This window comes from Pelmatolapia mariae, linkage group LG10_11 (assembly GCF_036321145.2).
Source record: "Pelmatolapia mariae isolate MD_Pm_ZW linkage group LG10_11, Pm_UMD_F_2, whole genome shotgun sequence".
Taxonomy (NCBI): domain Eukaryota; kingdom Metazoa; phylum Chordata; class Actinopteri; order Cichliformes; family Cichlidae; genus Pelmatolapia; species Pelmatolapia mariae.
The window spans coordinates 14,919,130-14,935,880 of NC_086236.1; the positions used below are offsets into that span (position 1 = coordinate 14,919,130).

The following is a 16,751-nucleotide window of genomic DNA, read 5'->3' on the forward strand; positions in this document are numbered from 1 at the left end:
TTTACAAATGTATATGGCTGCTCAGGGTATATAAAGATACCCTCTCTGCTGCTGGAAATGTGGACAAACTGCATGTCATATTTATATATATATATATGCCTGCCATAAGAAATATTTCAGCTATATTCAAAATAAAACTGTCCAGTATCTAATTGTCACGGTTCAGTGACTGACCACTACTAATGCTATGCATTATGTATCTTGATACAAGTCTAATTTCACAGCAGGAAACACATTATGATTTACCATGGTCTAGAATCAGAATCAGAAATTGTTTAGTTATAGATGCACCCTTAAAATATTTATATGAACTAGAGAAACCCCTTAAAAAAGGTGTAAATATAATTAAAACAAAGGCAATCAAAGTGTCATATTAAATTAGAAGTAAGTTTTAAAACATACTATGTACAATATAAATAAATGAAAGTGAAAATAGTCCATGTCCACGTAAGGATAAGGATACTAATAGTATTGGTTTGAGAAGTATGTACTTCTTAAACCAATATATAAATGCTTAATAGGAATGTTTGCTAACCCCTGCCAAAAACAACAGTCTTTTTGACGACCAAAACACACCTTTGTTCTACTATAACTTGCCTGGCGAAAGGGGAATTTATGCTTATCCGCACTGCCGGGAGAATATCTCATTCATATAAACCTAACAATTCCATAAAACCTGTAAAATCAAACACAATTAAAGTAAGTAAAGTGACTGGCCACCACCTTAGGCTATGCATTAGGCCTCTCCATTAATTTTACTTTCAAGTTTTGTCCCTGGCTAAATATAAATAAATAAATGAATAAATTTCCTCTTCACATTAGGCAATCGACATCAGTGCTGGTTTTTAAATCCAGATTGAAAACGCATTTTTATTCACTGGCTTTTGACTCAGTGGTTGACTGACTTGTATTTACTTATATTTTATTGTTTTCGCCATGTTTATTATTTTATCGTATTTATTATTCTTATGGTATCTATTATGTTTCTATTATTCAGCACTTTGGTCAGCCTTGTGTGTTTTTAAAGTGCTATATAAATAAACGATGATGATGATGATGATGATGAAATATTTTAGGCTTTTGTTAATATACTATGATGGCTTATTTCTGTAATATTTCATTCCCCTCCCAAATTTATTTTTACCATTAATCGAGTGACAAAAAAAATCACACATCCTAATTCCACTTTATAACAGTCTTTGACAATATGTTGTGAATAAAAAACTTTGTCAGGTTAAAAAAATATAACCTGTTCTTTCTGTACGGGACAGTAACATTGCGCATGCTCAGTACATCTTGCTTGGTAACTTGGATAATGGCCGCTAGGTAAGATGAGCGGATGGGCCGCGTCGTTTCAGCGTGAAGTGCTCACTCCGAGAGGACCGTTAACTCGGGCGGTGGCGAGTTAAAATGGTCGATATCCGACCCGTAAGGCATCCAGAAACAGTTGTACATAGTGCGAACATCGTCCTTCAAACGTAAGTTCTTATTTTTTTAAAGAAATTTGTCTACGTGCCATAACTGGTTTCTAGCCGAGTGTCCCAGTCTGCTACATTTGGGCTTACTTGCTTAGGGGAGCAGGTTATAGTAATCCTCAAGCGTTATAAGCTAGAACATTTTATGTGAATATGTGCGAAGGCTAGCGCCTTAATTTGTAAGGTCAAAAGCAAGCTGATTCGTTCGGAGTGTTTTATTTCCCGCTGTGTTAAACATAAGCTAGGTTGTTGTTGTTAGTAGTTCCTCGGCTCTGTGACAGTGATGCTAGCTGAAAGCGTTAGCTTGATGCGGCTCATCACATAGCGCACGTACGCTGTCATAGCTCGCTATTACTATCACTTTTATATACACCAAACTGCGTGGAAACCGTAGGCATGCATTGGCATGTCTGTTATAAGTATTCGTGGACGATACAGACCAGTATAGCAAGCAAAATATTCCCGTATTTGCGGCGTAGTTGCGAGAATTTTATTCCGTCGAGACAGAGGGGTTACTAGAGTTCATGGCGTAGCACAGTCGTTGCAGCACTCACTCATCCATAACGTTTTCATTGCCGGTGCTTCAGTTAAACTAGTAAATGGTATGTAGCCATTAGACCAAATACACCACAATATACCCTACAGCTGTCAAAGGATTACAACGGATAAAAATTCATTGGTAGACGGCCTTGTTATATAAGTTCAGATTCTGCAAAGTGATGTCTTTCTGGGCAGTGATAGTCGTGGTAAATTTAAAGTTATGTAAGTTAACGAGATCCTGCCACGGGATGCTGGGATAAGAGATGGAAACACTGCTGTTGGCAACTCAAGAAGGAAAAGAAATGTAAGAGCTTTGTTTAAATGGAGTGGATTGAAACTTCGTGACGTTTCTTTTTTAAAAACTAGCACTCGCAGTGAAATGTTCCTCTAAAACTTCACGCAGGTATTAAAGGGCACTTAAACGAAGGGGTTGTAAGCAGCTATTTTTTTTTAAAGTGAAGGAGATATGTTGTTTGGAAAAGGCCAGGAAAAAAGAGGCAACATGTTGCTCTGTGGAATTCACTTTTGTGAGGCTTTGAATTTCCTTAAGCTCAAGCGCTTGTGGGTGAGAGCCTGGTTAACAATTGCTGATTTGTTGGAGAGCCTCGAGTTTCCAAACATGCTCAGATTGCCTTGGAGTAATCCATGATCACTGTGAGAGGTTTCATCACTTTGAGGTTAATACTTTAGAAATAATATATTAAGTTGCATTGATTACATTTGGTGTGTTTGCTTTGCATCATGCAGTAGTGGCAGTGATGGGATTTAGTAGGTGGGAGGAAACAAAACTGAAATCTAATCTTTAAACAAATCTTGTTTTTATATTTTAAGAACTTCAACATTTGTGTAAGAGATGTTTTATGCCATTTTTTAATAGCATTTCATAACTTTGAGGTCAGTCGTTGAAATGATTGAAAACCTGTACATATTCAAGAATTTTCCTACATTGAACAACCTTTAGCACCCACCAAATCATCAGAAAATGTAGTTAAACTAATTTTAATCTGTTCTGTTAATGCAGGTGCCATTTACTCAATCATATAAAACATTTTTGTTTATCAAATAAGTAGGAAAATCCAGAGATAGGGTAACTGACTGTATGCTAACTGATCATGCTTATATGACTAGTTGTCCACCAAAAGCCCATTTTAAGCCAGGATAACACTGATATTGGCTAGTGTATGTATAGAACCATAGATGCGAGTTAAAATGTTTTTGTTTTTTTTCTTTAATCCCATCCATTAGATTTTCCATCAGGATCTGTGTTGATATAATAAGTCGGCATATTCTTTCTTTATATATTTCATGTTTTGTAAACTGTTTTGACTTGTAGAAATTGTATTTTGTATGTGTTTATATCCACCACCGCATTGCTCACCCCCAGATAGTGTTAATAAATGTGTAAGTAAACCAGGAAATTATTTTGGCAAAGAGAGAAGAAGTGTAACCATTCTGTCAGCGCAACAGAACAGTATGTGTGCTTTTTTAAATGTGAACTGCAGATTTTGCAAGTATGCCTCATTTGTCAGACTTGACCTTTTGAGTTGCACCTGCATTAAAACATCTGAATGTGTTACCACATGCTGTACTTTCACAGTTTCCCATGGTGGATTCTGTGCTGTTGGTGATTGTGTGGTAGCAGATAGAAAGGCCTGGACAGATTTACATGTCTAGGTTGATTATTGACCCACAGATTTGACTATGCAAATTACAGTTGTGGATGAAGCTGTTTTTAGCTGGGTCAACCGTGCAATGTTTCTTTGGAATCTTGGTAATAATAACCTATTCAAGACTAGCTGTTGTTCCCAGGATCAAGTTTCCTGCATTCCTGTATGGGTGGATGACGGTAAACAAAGTGAATTGTGGCTGACAGTAGTGCTTTCTGCCTGGACCTATAAAAATACTGTTAGCAGCATTTTGAGAATTTCTTGTTGGTTATTATTGCAGCAGCCTTCTTAAAATCATGTCAAAATTATCTGGGTTTCAACACCAACTCCTACAGAAGAGTACATTGGACTTCTTATGTACACAGCATCACTGGATTGGTTTCAGTTAAGATGGTGAGAAAATGCTTAATGTTTCCCAGCTGTATGCCACTTAATGTTAGTGTTGTGCTTGAATAAATAAGTACATATTTAGGCATGGGCAAAAGAAGTAGTGAGTTAAACTAATAATCTGTAATTTACTGATATAAAGCAACAGTTAACTGTTGTTCCTGAGCTGTTATGACACCACAACCACTAACTGAAAGATGTGGCATATGGGAGCAACCATCTTGATCTCTGTGACAGGAAGTTGTAAACAAGCAAGGTAAAAAGTAAGACAGATGACACTAACCAGTGTGGTTCTGCAGTACTTTGATTTAGAAAATGAGGGGCTGTATGTAGGTTTCAGGGTAAAGTGATAACTACTGGAAGTAGTGGGTAACCATATTTGCCATAGGTTTGTGTGTTGTGGATGGTGGCAATTCTTATATTCTGTTCTGACTAGTGAATTAGTTACCTTAGTTATTCTTTTATGCTGTTGTGGCAAAGGGGTTTCCTTCATTTAGAAAAAAATAGAATATGCCCACCAAAGATGTTTTGGGATTCTACCAAAGCAAAATAGACTTTCTAGTTTCTGTTGTATTTGCTTATAGGCACATTTGTTTATAAAATAGCCAAAAACTTCCTTTAAGTAAGGTAACTGCGATTCTTTGTCTCTGGACCCATTGTACTTTAGTCGATAGTCTCCTTGAAAGTCCTGTTTGCATCAGGAAAAAAACAAAACACTGTCATTATGCTAGCCTTTAGAAACTTTAAAATGATTTACGGTCATGTTAGTAACTTATTATAAAAATTTATGGTAATAATGTAACAATTGTTGAGTTTTACCTTTACGTTTAGACCACATATGAATGAGACAGTTTTGTGATTGAGCTCTTAAGTCTTTCGTCTTTTCTTCTGTCTTTTCTTCCTCTGTAGCTCACAGCTTTTCCTTTGACCTTTATACTGAATTTATATTTTGTTGCCTTTGTTTTGGCTTTCATCTCCTTCTGTTTTCCTACTCTCACCTCCTATAACTGCTTCATATTAAGACTCCATCTTCATTTTTTTATTTGCATTTTCTCTCTTTTGCTACAGACCACCCACTATTAACATCACGTCTTAGTGGTCAGTTCTGCCTTCGGATCAGAGCTTAAACTGAAACCATGGCAGTGAAGGACCGCGTAGAGGCTGTGCTCAATGTGGGTCTGCGTGTTCCCAGCATCATGCTGTTGGATGTCCTCTACCGCTGGGATGTCAGCTCCTTCTTCCAGAAGATCCAGCGCTCCAGCCTTTCCAATAACCCCCTTTTTCAATACAAGTACCTGGCCCTCTACCTGCACTACGTAGGTCAGTGCCACCTTTCCTGTATTAAAACTTAAGAAAATGTTTGGTGTAACTGAGACACTTTGTTTAAATGCTTTGCACTGTCTGTACCACATTAAAGAGTTCCTCATTTGAAAACATCATGTGTACTTCCCTGTAGTCAGGTTATCATGACCTGCACTGAAACAGTGTTATATGCCATGCATTACTGTTTTACCTCTGTTGGTTGAAAGTGCGTGATTTCTTTTTCCATTCAGAAGTGTCGACTCACGTGTGGTATTAGTCAGTAAGCCATGAGGCTCAGCTCTGTAGTGATTGAGAGGGATTATTTGACAGTGTGGCCAAAACCACCTGATGTACCCAATGAATGAATGAATTTAGCCTGGGTCCAGTTATTCTTGTCCAGCTGTGAAGTTCATGATCCAGATGTGACATTCAGATGGTCTGAGACAGCTGTGCCAGTCAAAATTAATGACACAAGTGTCGTGTGTGTTGGTGGCTCTGTCAAACTTACGTAAATTATTAAGTTGAAAGGAGAAATTGTTTGTGATCAAACTTCTCTGTAGTGTTGGTTAGGAAATCAGCTGTTCTTAACCAACCAAACAACACATGTTCTTTTACAATAGGACAACCATCCGCTTTTAAGACACAGTAGAAACTCAGAAAACCAGTACTCAAACACAAAGTTCTTAATTCAGTTTTGAAGGCATTACAAAATGTCTTTGCAGCACAAGTGGTTAGCCAGATACATTTACATTGACACAGAAACACTGAAAGTAACATAAATGACATAGCTAGGCCTCATTCTATTTTGTAATTTAACCTAGCTGAAATAAAGCTATTGTTGAGTTTTCTTTGTGTTTTGGCTGTGTGAGCTCTCAAACTTGGCTGCAGTTGGTTAATGAGCCAATAGGCTTGGTATGTGCTGATGAGCACTGTGGGTGGAAAGACAGAAGGGAGAGCAGGGCAGTAAAAATAAATATGGCTTTGCACTGAAGTGCTTTTAGACACGGTTTTAGGTAGTAGGCTATTGTATGGTAAGGCTTTCTGCAGTTTGTCAAAAATACCCCCCCCCCCCCCCCCCCCCCCAAAAACTATGTCATAAACATCTGTCATACACTTTATTTATGTGTTTTAAAACACACTCTGGTCTGCAAACAGGAAGACGGATGCCTTTCAGAATGCATGACTTTCTTGTATTTCTTTTATATTTATGACTACTTCACAGGTTACATCTTGAGTTTGGTGCTTCTGACTCTGCCTCGTCAGCACCTGGTTAAACTTTACCTGTATGTTCTTACGGCCCTGCTGCTGTTTGCTGGTCACCAAGTGTCAAGGTACACATTCACAGAAACTTAAATCTACCAGAATAGTTAACAAGATACCACTACTAGTCTTTTAAATACTCGTGCGTGTGTATATATATATATATATATATATATATATATATATATATAACAGTTTTCCTCTTGTTAATTCATGTGAAGGACTGGACATTTTGAGAATTTCCTCTGTATTGATTGTTTTAGTTTTTCTCTGTCAGGGATTATGTTCGCAGTGAACTGGATTCTGGTTATGAAGGCCCTGTCTACCTGGAACCTCTCTCCATGAACAGATTCACCACTGCACTCATAGGTATAATACTCATAGGTATAATTGTTCAACATTCATATTATTGAAGAATGTGAATGATGAGGTACCAATGTATTGCACATAGATACAGACCCGTAGACCCACTTGGGCAGCAGAAAGAGATTTATTCATTTATTTATTTATTTCAATTTGAACTGTTTCCTTCTTTTTAATGGCTGCACATACTGCTGTACAAAGTATAGGAACATTAATTCTATAGATTGGCACCTTGTAGCACTGCAGTACAACCAGTAGGACTAAAGCTCAGAATTCATATGCTCTAACCAAATGGCTAAACTGAATGGACATAGTATTCAGAGCATATGACGAGTAGGATGCATCTTTTGCCATGGGTCTGTGTGAATTTCATCCAAAAGAAAACAGTCTTCATTTCGGGATTGTGTTTTTGGACCCCGCATGGTGCAGTAAGTTGAGATTTTTCATTGAATTTGTGTAACCTGGGTCAGTAAACATTCATGGACTATAGTAGACTGTGCAAAGTTGCTAAGAAGATGCATGCAGGTACTGGCAAAAGAAAAGCAGACACTTGAGTCTTTTCCTTAAGAAATTTTTGTGTAACAGGAATAAGCACACCTTGTTTTGTTTTTTAACAAAAAAAGTGGAAATAGAATACTTGGCTGCACATATGTACATATTTGGCATTGCTGTCATGTCCATTTGAGCACTTTCATTAATTATATGAATACCTAATGCCACAGCATCCACACTAATGGGATTATGAAGGGACCTAATTTGTACCAACTCCAGAATTAAGAAGTGCTCACATACGTATGTGCTTCACTCTTCCTCTGGGTGGGAAAACAAAAAGAACAGCCTCCTGTAGTTTTTCATTATGTTTGTTGCTGCGATGCTTAATTATGTAAAAATTAATCATTTTCTAAATAGAAAATGCTGTAGAGTCTGTGTTTTTAGGACCTAGTTTCAACTTACTAGAGAGTATAGATGGAGTCTCCTGTGCTATAAATAGACCGTAGAGTGCTGATTTTACTGCGTAGTGAAAGCCTGAGAAAGTGAAAATAAGATGAGTACAGTGACAAAAATATGCTACTGTAAGGAGCAATGTGAGATTAAAGCTGCTTCTCTTCTCTTTTAAATGTTTGTTGCTTTTTGGTGTTTGACACATTTTCACCACTCTAGGAGAGCTATAAATATTCTGATAAATTTTCTTTTAATTGTCAGTTACACGAAAATGATAAATACCACATCACAAAAACCGTTCTAAAATCAGAGTGATAATAGTGTCTTTAGTCATTTATTCAACTCTTTGTTTTATATATGTGTGTACGTGTGTCTTCTTTCAGGTCAGCTGGTGGTTTGTACACTTTGTTCCTGTGTGATGCAAACCAAGAGGATTTGGCTGTTCTCTGCTCACCTCCTCCCTCTAGTGGCTAGACTGTGTCTGGTCCCACTCGAGACCATCGTCTTCATCAATAAGTTCTCAATGATCTTCACAGGCCTGGAGGTCATTTACTTCCTGGCGTCTAACTTGCTGGTACCATATAACCTGGCCAAGACTGCCTACAGAGAGCTGGCTCAGGTATTTATTGTGGGCTGATGTTGCAAGCTTTTCAGTTTCTGTGACAGGATTTCAGTTCTGAGATATTTTCCTGTAGATGGTATCAAAGGTATTCTTTATTTCGGTCTTTTTCTGTCCTGCAGGTGGTAGAAGTGTACGGGCTTCTTGCTTTGGGAATGTCACTGTGGAACCAGCTGGTCCTTCCAGTTCTCTTCATGTGTTTTTGGCTCGTGCTGTTTGCTCTGCAGATATACTCCTACTTCAGCACAAGAGACCAGCCTACCTCCAGAGAGAGGCTGCTTTTCCTTTTTCTTACAAGGTAAGACCATAAATCAGGCTGCAAGACACTTTACATTTTACGTCACTGACCCTTTAGAAGGTGTGTTTATCTATTTATTGCCGTGTATCATTGAAGGGGCAGGTAGTGTGTACAAAACATAAATCTAGTTTCGATGTACTAGATTTTATCTAGAAAATCTAATTATATAAATGTATAGCATCATATAAATTACAGAGACATTAGATTGCAAAGCAAGTCAGTCTGCAGAGTTTGAGTAAAGCAAGTTTTTAGAATTTGAGATAATTTTGCAGAAATGTGTCAAGAGGAAATTCTAAAAGATGTGTTAGATCCATTTGTCACAGTGCTAAATAACCCATGTTTTGCACTGGTGGACAGAATTAAGTTAAAGCAGACGACTGAGATACTCATCAGAACTTTAAGGGCGTGATCTAAATATTTAAAATTGTTTAGAAAGTTGTTGTTGTTTTTTTGTCATGTTCTCTAAGTAATTTGCTCCTCCTTTCTCCAGTATCGCAGAATGTTGTAGTACACCGTACTCTCTGCTGGGTCTGGTTTTCACAGTTTCTTTCATTGCGCTGGGCGTTCTCACACTGTGCAAGTTCTACCTGCAGGGCTACAGAGCCTTTATGAATGACAACACCATGCACAGGTCAGCAAGGTTTTTATTTTCTTGATGTCTTCTGGTATGTTTCTTTTAATTATTTTAGTCTGTTTCAACCTTTCTGTCCCAGTAACCATCACGGCTGGAGGCAATATGTTTTCTGACTGTTTATCCCATTCGTGTGGAAACACATATATCTGGAACTATTCTTTAAGGATGTCTGCATTTCACACAACTGTCCAATAGGATAAAATAATTGACATTGTATACCAAAAGGTCAAGTCTGGATAAATGTGTATATGATCTCCAACTTGACTGCAAAGCCAAGGCATATAATTGTGTGGTGTGTTAACTCTAATTTGTTTCCTCTCTGTGCAGGGGGATGACTGAAGGTATCACCTTGCTAATCCTTGCGGTCCAAACTGGCCTCATTGAGCTGCAGGTCATCCACAGAGCCTTCCTCCTCTCTATCATCCTCTTTATTGTTGTTGCTTCAATCCTGCAGTCCATGCTGGAGATCGCAGATCCTATAGTCCTAGCCCTGGGAGCATCTAGAGACAAGTAAGAGAATATACCAAATACTTTTTTTATGTGTGTATTTTTAAGAAAACTCTGTGTCCCACTGTTTGTTTTATGTTTTTACTGATCATAAACAACTATTAATAACTATGGGCAGTTAGTTAATTATCACAGTATTCATTATCTATGGTCATCAGTACAACTCATGCTAACATGATAAATTAAGTAACACTACAGTGTACAGTCCTTCTTTTTTCATTCCTACCTAAACAGGCAGTTAGTCTTTTGGACATCAATAAATGTAATCTGACTCAATGTGTGTATGCAAAGCCTGCTATCAACCTGACTGCTTTCTCATATGCTCGTTTTGCTGCCTGTCCCGTAGGAGTTTGTGGAAGCACTTCCGTGCAGTTTCTCTCTGTCTCTTCCTGCTGATCTTTCCAGCGTACATGGCTTATATGATCTGCCAGTTCTTCCACATGGACTTCTGGCTTCTCATCATCATCTCCTCCTCAATCCTCACCTCTCTCCAGGTAACACACAACCGCATCGCAATGTGCAAAAACATTAAATTAAATAGTTTAAACTTGCTCTACCCAAACAGTTCAGCCTAATACTAATTAAACATTTATATTTGCTTGTTTTTTAATTCCATAATAACTCTGAAACACTGTACCGCCAGGTCCTTGGCACTCTGTTGATCTATGTTCTCTTCATGGTGGAGGAGTTTCGTAAAGCTCCAGTGGAGAACATGGATGAAGTCATATATTGTGTAAATGGGACCTACAGATTGCTGGAGTTTCTGGTATGTCACACACACATACACCAACTCTTTGCTAAGTTCTGCCTTCTGACTGTAAACAGACACTGTCATCTAATGCATCAGCACGATCTCTGCCTCACTGTCAGTGATTTGTTCCCTCGCCAGGTTGCGGTGTGCGTGGTGTGCTATGGTGTATCAGAGACTGTATTTGGCGAGTGGAGTGTGATGGGAAGCACCATCATCTTGGTCCACTCGTACTATAACGTCTGGCTCAGAGCCCAGCTGGGCTGGCAGAGCTTCCTGCTCAGGAGAGATGCTGTAAACAAGATAAAAAGCCTCCCCACAGCTAGCAATACACAGCTGGAGCAGTATAATGACATCTGTGCTATCTGCTTCCAGGTATGAACTGTTTTTATGTTTATCTAAAGAGGATGCATGAGAGAGTTAATCTGGGGCTTTAAAAGGTAGGCTAATGTGAAATTTGATTTGTTCCAGGACATGACCAGTGCTGTGATCACTCCGTGCAGTCATTTCTTCCACGCTGGCTGTCTGAAGAAATGGCTGTATGTCCAGGAAACGTGCCCTCTCTGTCATTCACAACTCAAGAGCCAATCACCAACTAATGGCGGAGCTACCCAAGATACACCTGCAGCCAATCAGAACCCTGCAGGACAGGAAGAAGCCCCAGGCAACAAGCAGGAGGAGGACCACGGCACTCTACCGGATGATAGGAAAGAGGAAGCATCAGTAGAGCAGGAGGGAGATAATGAAACTGCCACATCAGCTGGGGAAACCTCCTCTTCCACCTCCCCCACTGGCATGCAGTCTGCTCCCCTGCACATCGTCAAGCCTCCATTATCATCTTCCTCTTGTTCTTCTTCTCCTCTTGCAACTGATTCTGTGCCGCACCAGTCCCCTGCAGATCACCCTTCTGCATCTTCTTTCTCTACCTCTTGCACATCAGACACACCTGACGCTCCTGCATCTCTCTGCCATTCTGTCTCCACCTTTCACCAACCAACGTCACAGGTACTAACCCAAGCAGAGGCGAACCCTGCTGAACCCGAATCCCTCCCTCAGCTAAAATTAGTCTCCCTTGTGGACAGCCAGGAAAACTCTACTGGTCCATCATCACAATCTAACCCACCAACTCCCCATTCAGTGGAACCTCCTCCTCGTCCTCCACCCCCTCCTCCATTCAACCCCTGAGCTCCATTTTAACACACACACAACATACATGCATGCATGCAAATATAATCACACAATCTAAATAATCCCCTATTGTACTTGTCCAACTGTTTGCTGTTGGCTCTCCCATCATGTCCAACTCCTTCATATCCATATTATGTTTCAAAAGATCTAAAACAATCTCTAAGTAGAAATTCATCACTCGGTATTAAAAAAAAAGAAGACAATGATTGCAGCTTTACAAAATGTTAGTACTTGGAGCAGTGAAAGGTTTCCCATGATAGGTGTAACCCATGCCAGCAGTGATTTCATCACAGGTGCAGTTGTTTTCCACATGTTCTTTCACAGGGATTCAAATTTCATACAAAAAACAGGATGCAGTAATCTCATCTCATCTCAGAATGAATTGGGAGTTTTAAACCATGTCCAGAAAATGTGAAAATCGGATTTCCATCACGGCCTTTTTCTTTTTTTTCCCCCTACGATCATGCTTTTACCCCTTACCTTTTGATGCCCGATATTTAGGGCGATGGTTGCTCCTGCCTTTGTTTGTACAGCTTGAACTTTCACTGCTGTACACTTCATAGTGTTTGGGTGCCACGATTTATCGAAAAATTGATCAGACTATCGATTACTTATGGTTGCATTTTATACCGTGACAAAGTCTTAACATTTCATAACGTCTAGAAATTCTCCACATTTTTTGTTTTTCACTGCTGGGTGTCAGTAGTGTTGTGATTTAGTGAATACTGAGCGTTAGCAGACTGAATGTTGTTTATTGAGGTCGCCGCATGACCTAAAGCCTGGTGCTAAGCAGAGGACACATGGTATGGTCTAGCTGAGGGGTGCAGTGTGAACTCTTGGTTCACATTGAATAACTTACATGTGTCAAGCTTTTGCTTTTATACTACTTCAATATCTGATTCAGACTTGTTTGGCTGGTCCCAGCAAAAAAAACAGTTCTATTCCTCATCGCCAAACTTTTGTATTACTGTTAAAGCAACTTTATTTTTAAGGTCATTTTTACATTACTGCTTTATTGGATACCACACGCTGCAAATGGACTAAGGGGAAGATGGAGAGATGAGGTATAAATTAGTCCACAGAGTTGATAATGAGCTCGGATTTTGCCCTCATTAGCTCTATTTTATGGTTCTCACTCGCGCTTACCGTTGCAAGCTTAGCTCACTAACAGATCAACCAATCATTCACATTGTTGATCGCTGATGGCAGGAGCCAATCAGCTCCTTTCATCCAGTTACATTAGAGACCCTGTATTTTCTAAGACATTAGGGTTTTCCTGCTCGTCAGTCAGTTTACTCCATAAATTGTTGATACCAGCAAATTGAGCCATAGCTTCTCCTTTTTTTTTCACAAAAACACACTCTTTCTTTTGGCTACTGCATTTAGCAGATGAAGCACGGTGAGGAAGAAATATGCTTTGAAATGAGTGTGAAAGACTGAAAACTTTAGGATGGCAAGTCCTGATGCACGCTTATATGTAGACCTTGCTGCCACTCTGACCACAGAATTTGTTTGTCCCCAATGTGCTATAACCTTGCTACCAATGGGTTTTTTTCTACCTTTTTTTTTTCTTTTGGGGTTATATTTGCACTAATGTCATTTTTTTACTAGCAATGCTCCAAAGCTGTTCTGTGGATGTCGGCAACCAAATACCCTCTGATGTCTGTGTACGAGGAAACGGCCCAATCTGTTTGTGTGTAATGTACATAAATGTTGCTCTGTACGGAATCTATATTAAACCAGAGGAGTGTTGAGATGTGTGTGTGTGTGTGTGTGTGTGTGTATATATATATATATATACGTATATATACATATACATATATATACATATACATATATGTATGTAAGACGAGGGCTTGGTTTCTCCAAAGTTTCCTTTCTTTGTTTCTTTATGTGCCTGAGAGCAAAGACAATTTTTGGATAAGAAGCTGCTGGGAAATCAAGCCCTCTGATCTTTGAGACCAGCCAGTGTTGCTGCTTCTCCAGTCTATATGATGCATCTTTTAAGCTGGTGTGATCACTCTGGTGCCCTCTACTGTTAGGAGTGGGATCAGCATGGTGCAGACGGACAGGAGACGCATTAATTAGCGCTCAGCAGTATTACTTACTAGCACTATTATTAAAGGTCTTATTAGTATGAATGACCATATTCTTGACATTGGGAAGCGTGGGCTGCAGGGTTGAGAATGAATACACAATCAGTGTAGGATCAAACCTGACCAACGCTGTTTTGACTTTTTATGTTTATTTTTTTTAAAGAGATGAAATGTAGAGTTTGATGTATTTTGCACATGTTCTTCTGAGAGGCGAAACTAAGGACTTTTCTGTATACAACTTCTTATATTATTACCAACACCATTCCTTTGACGTTGATTTTTTTTTTTTTTTTTTTAATACAGCACTTGAAAAGGTTATAATGAATTGAGCTGTTTAAAACACACACTTGGTTGGAGCCATGACGCATTTCCACTGTGTCCTGCATTGAGATCACCTGTAAGATGAAATGTGACGTGACGCCCCACGAGGGCGATAACACTCAGTGGCAGCTGTATGTGAATTTTGCATTTCAGTATTAAATGATGAATACGAGATGCTTGTCAGCTGTTGATTCCTCAAGTATTTGCTCGGTTATTACTCCACGTTGGAGAAGTTGCAGTTTCTCTCTTCAGGCTACGAACTGTGGCTTCATTTTTTCATACTGTCTGGGACAGTTTGACATCAAATTACTAGCACGTAATAAGCACAGTGTTGTGCTCAGTATTCATCTGATTAATATAAAGTACATGCAGACAGTGAAGCTTTAAAAAAAAGTCTTTAATGCATTATTTACATCCTGTGATTTGTGTTTTTCTTTCTACATTTTTTTTCTGAATTGACTTAAAATACGCATCAGTGACTGTGGTAATGTTCCAACAAATGTCTTAGCCATCACTGGTGCTCCTCACACTGAGCAGGATTCATTTTACAGTTAAGCTCATCTAAGGGGCCGTAATGATTTCAGATTGTAAAGTCACACATACATACAAGTACAATAAGTTAACCTGAATATCTTTTTTTTTTTTTTTTAAATCTTTATTTTTTTTTAGTTGCTCCTAATTGGCTTGCTCTACAATCATAATTTCAGGATGTATTTTGTCTACTTAACTAGTACTGCTGTTAGACTTTCATATTTGATGATCTTTACTGAATGCAACTAAAAACCCAGAGAGAGAAAACTATTTTTGAGCAGTGTGACAGCAAAGTTAGCCTTGCATCTGATATCCAGATGTTTCACTGTTTACACTTTTCATGATTCTTTGTAAACATCATAATTTTTCGAGTGTGAGCAAATACAGAAATGGAATCTACAGCTGCCACGGAGTGAGAGCTCTGTAAAGACGTTTGACTGTATTTGCCGAATGCGTTCTTAAATCTGCTGTTCGATACTGTTGCCTCTGACTGACAGATGTGTAGAGATGAATTGTACTTGTGGGGCTGCTCTCCCCGACACTCCCTGCAGATTTTTGTTTAAGATGAATTGTTTTTGTCCATTGAGTTTGTCCAAACACAGCTTTAGGACCTGCTCTGTTTAATGTGGCTCTCAGTGCCATTTCTTTTCTGTTAAAATGCTTCATTTTGGTTTTTGGACTTTATGCCTGGCATTGCCTTGGTTATTTTACAAAAACTGAATGTCAAATAAAATGAACCATCCACTCTGAATGCTGTAACTGTTCTTACTAATGCTTTGATTAAGTGTAAGGAAAATAACAAAATAAAGATAACTGTTTTGGAAAAGGTAAGCGACTGAAAAGTGGGAGTGATACCACCTGCTGAAATTAAAATGAATAAAAATGAAATACCACACAAATAATGTTAAGCAAATAATAATGGGTGTAGTCCGTTAGGGTCAAAAGCAGTCGAAGAATGTATTACAAAAGCTGTAACAATCAGTTTCTTTGAAAAGTCTCATTTATATGTACATTTTGGAGACAATGCATCGGGTGACTGAGCCGTTGCGTCTGACTGTGAGGTACTGCAACAGCAGAGGGCAGCAATACTGCAGGAAACATGCTCCCCAAAAATGAAGCCAAAACGTCTCTATCGCCGCCTAGTGTCTTGGCTGCAGTGTAGGTCATAAAAAACCCTCCTCTGTGTTAGCGGATGGGACTGGGGTCAGACTAAAATTAGAAAACAAAATCTCCTCAGATCATTTTTTTTCCAAAGATGCTTTCTTTCATTATCAGTAGTTCTCATCAGGCTGATTTATGTTCATTGGGTCTCCTTTCTTATAAGTTTGATTCTAATTAGTAACACAAAGCTGTTAAATTGGGGTGAAACGTCATCATGACAGCTTTGACTGGCAGCTGCAGTCGCGGAGAAACTTGCTTATCTCTGTTCGGGAAGGGCAGATGGAGCCGGAGGCTGAGAGGAGGTCCAGCGTTTACTTTACAAAACCACGACCAGCTGTTTCAAAGTGACAGCCTGAGGTGTTCTTGAGTAAAGTGGACTACCCCACAGACAACCCCACTACCCCCCCGCCATGACAACAAGGAGGTCCCATAAATCGGGCTGGGCTGTTTGTCCCTCTGTGGGGTGGTCTTGCTGCAAGCAAAAGCTCGCCGGACCTCCTCTCAGCGTCCCGCTCTATCTGCCATTCCCGAGCAGAGATAATCAAGTTTCTCCGTGACTGCAGCTGCCAGTCAAAGCTGTAAAGATGAGGTTTTAGCCCAATTGAACAGCCTCGTGTTTTATGATGCAAAATACATCCTGAAATTATGATTATAGAGCAAGACAAGTAGAAGCAACTAAAAAAAATGAAGATAAAAACAAGATATTCAGGTT

The 16,751-nt window shown here is 39.1% G+C and overlaps 1 protein-coding gene across 1 annotated transcript; it reads left to right on the forward strand.

Moving 5' to 3' along the window:
* Positions 1 to 1,313: 1,313 nt before the first annotated feature.
* On the forward strand, positions 1,314 to 15,629 carry LOC134635917 (RING finger protein 145-like). The gene is made up of 12 exons (XM_063485603.1): positions 1,314 to 1,478; positions 5,138 to 5,389; positions 6,594 to 6,702; positions 6,909 to 7,000; positions 8,320 to 8,555; positions 8,678 to 8,853; positions 9,344 to 9,484; positions 9,815 to 9,997; positions 10,341 to 10,488; positions 10,638 to 10,760; positions 10,884 to 11,117; positions 11,214 to 15,629. The coding sequence occupies exons 2-12, from the start codon at positions 5,206 to 5,208 to the stop codon at positions 11,925 to 11,927; spliced, it is 2,340 nt and encodes a 779-aa protein (XP_063341673.1). The 5' UTR covers positions 1,314 to 1,478; positions 5,138 to 5,205; the 3' UTR covers positions 11,928 to 15,629.
* The last annotated feature ends 1,122 nt before the right edge of the window (positions 15,630 to 16,751 follow it).

Bases quoted from the DNA above. Each gene is read 5' to 3' on its own strand.
- LOC134635917 (XM_063485603.1), top strand. From the start codon at position 5,206: ATGGCAGTGAAGGACCGCGTAGAGGCTGTGCTCAATGTGGGTCTGCGT. The intron at 7,001-8,319 runs GTATAATACTCA...GTCTTCTTTCAG, and splicing joins ATTCACCACTGCACTCATAG to GTCAGCTGGTGGTTTGTACA. The intron at 9,998-10,340 runs GTAAGAGAATAT...CCTGTCCCGTAG, and splicing joins CTGGGAGCATCTAGAGACAA to GAGTTTGTGGAAGCACTTCC.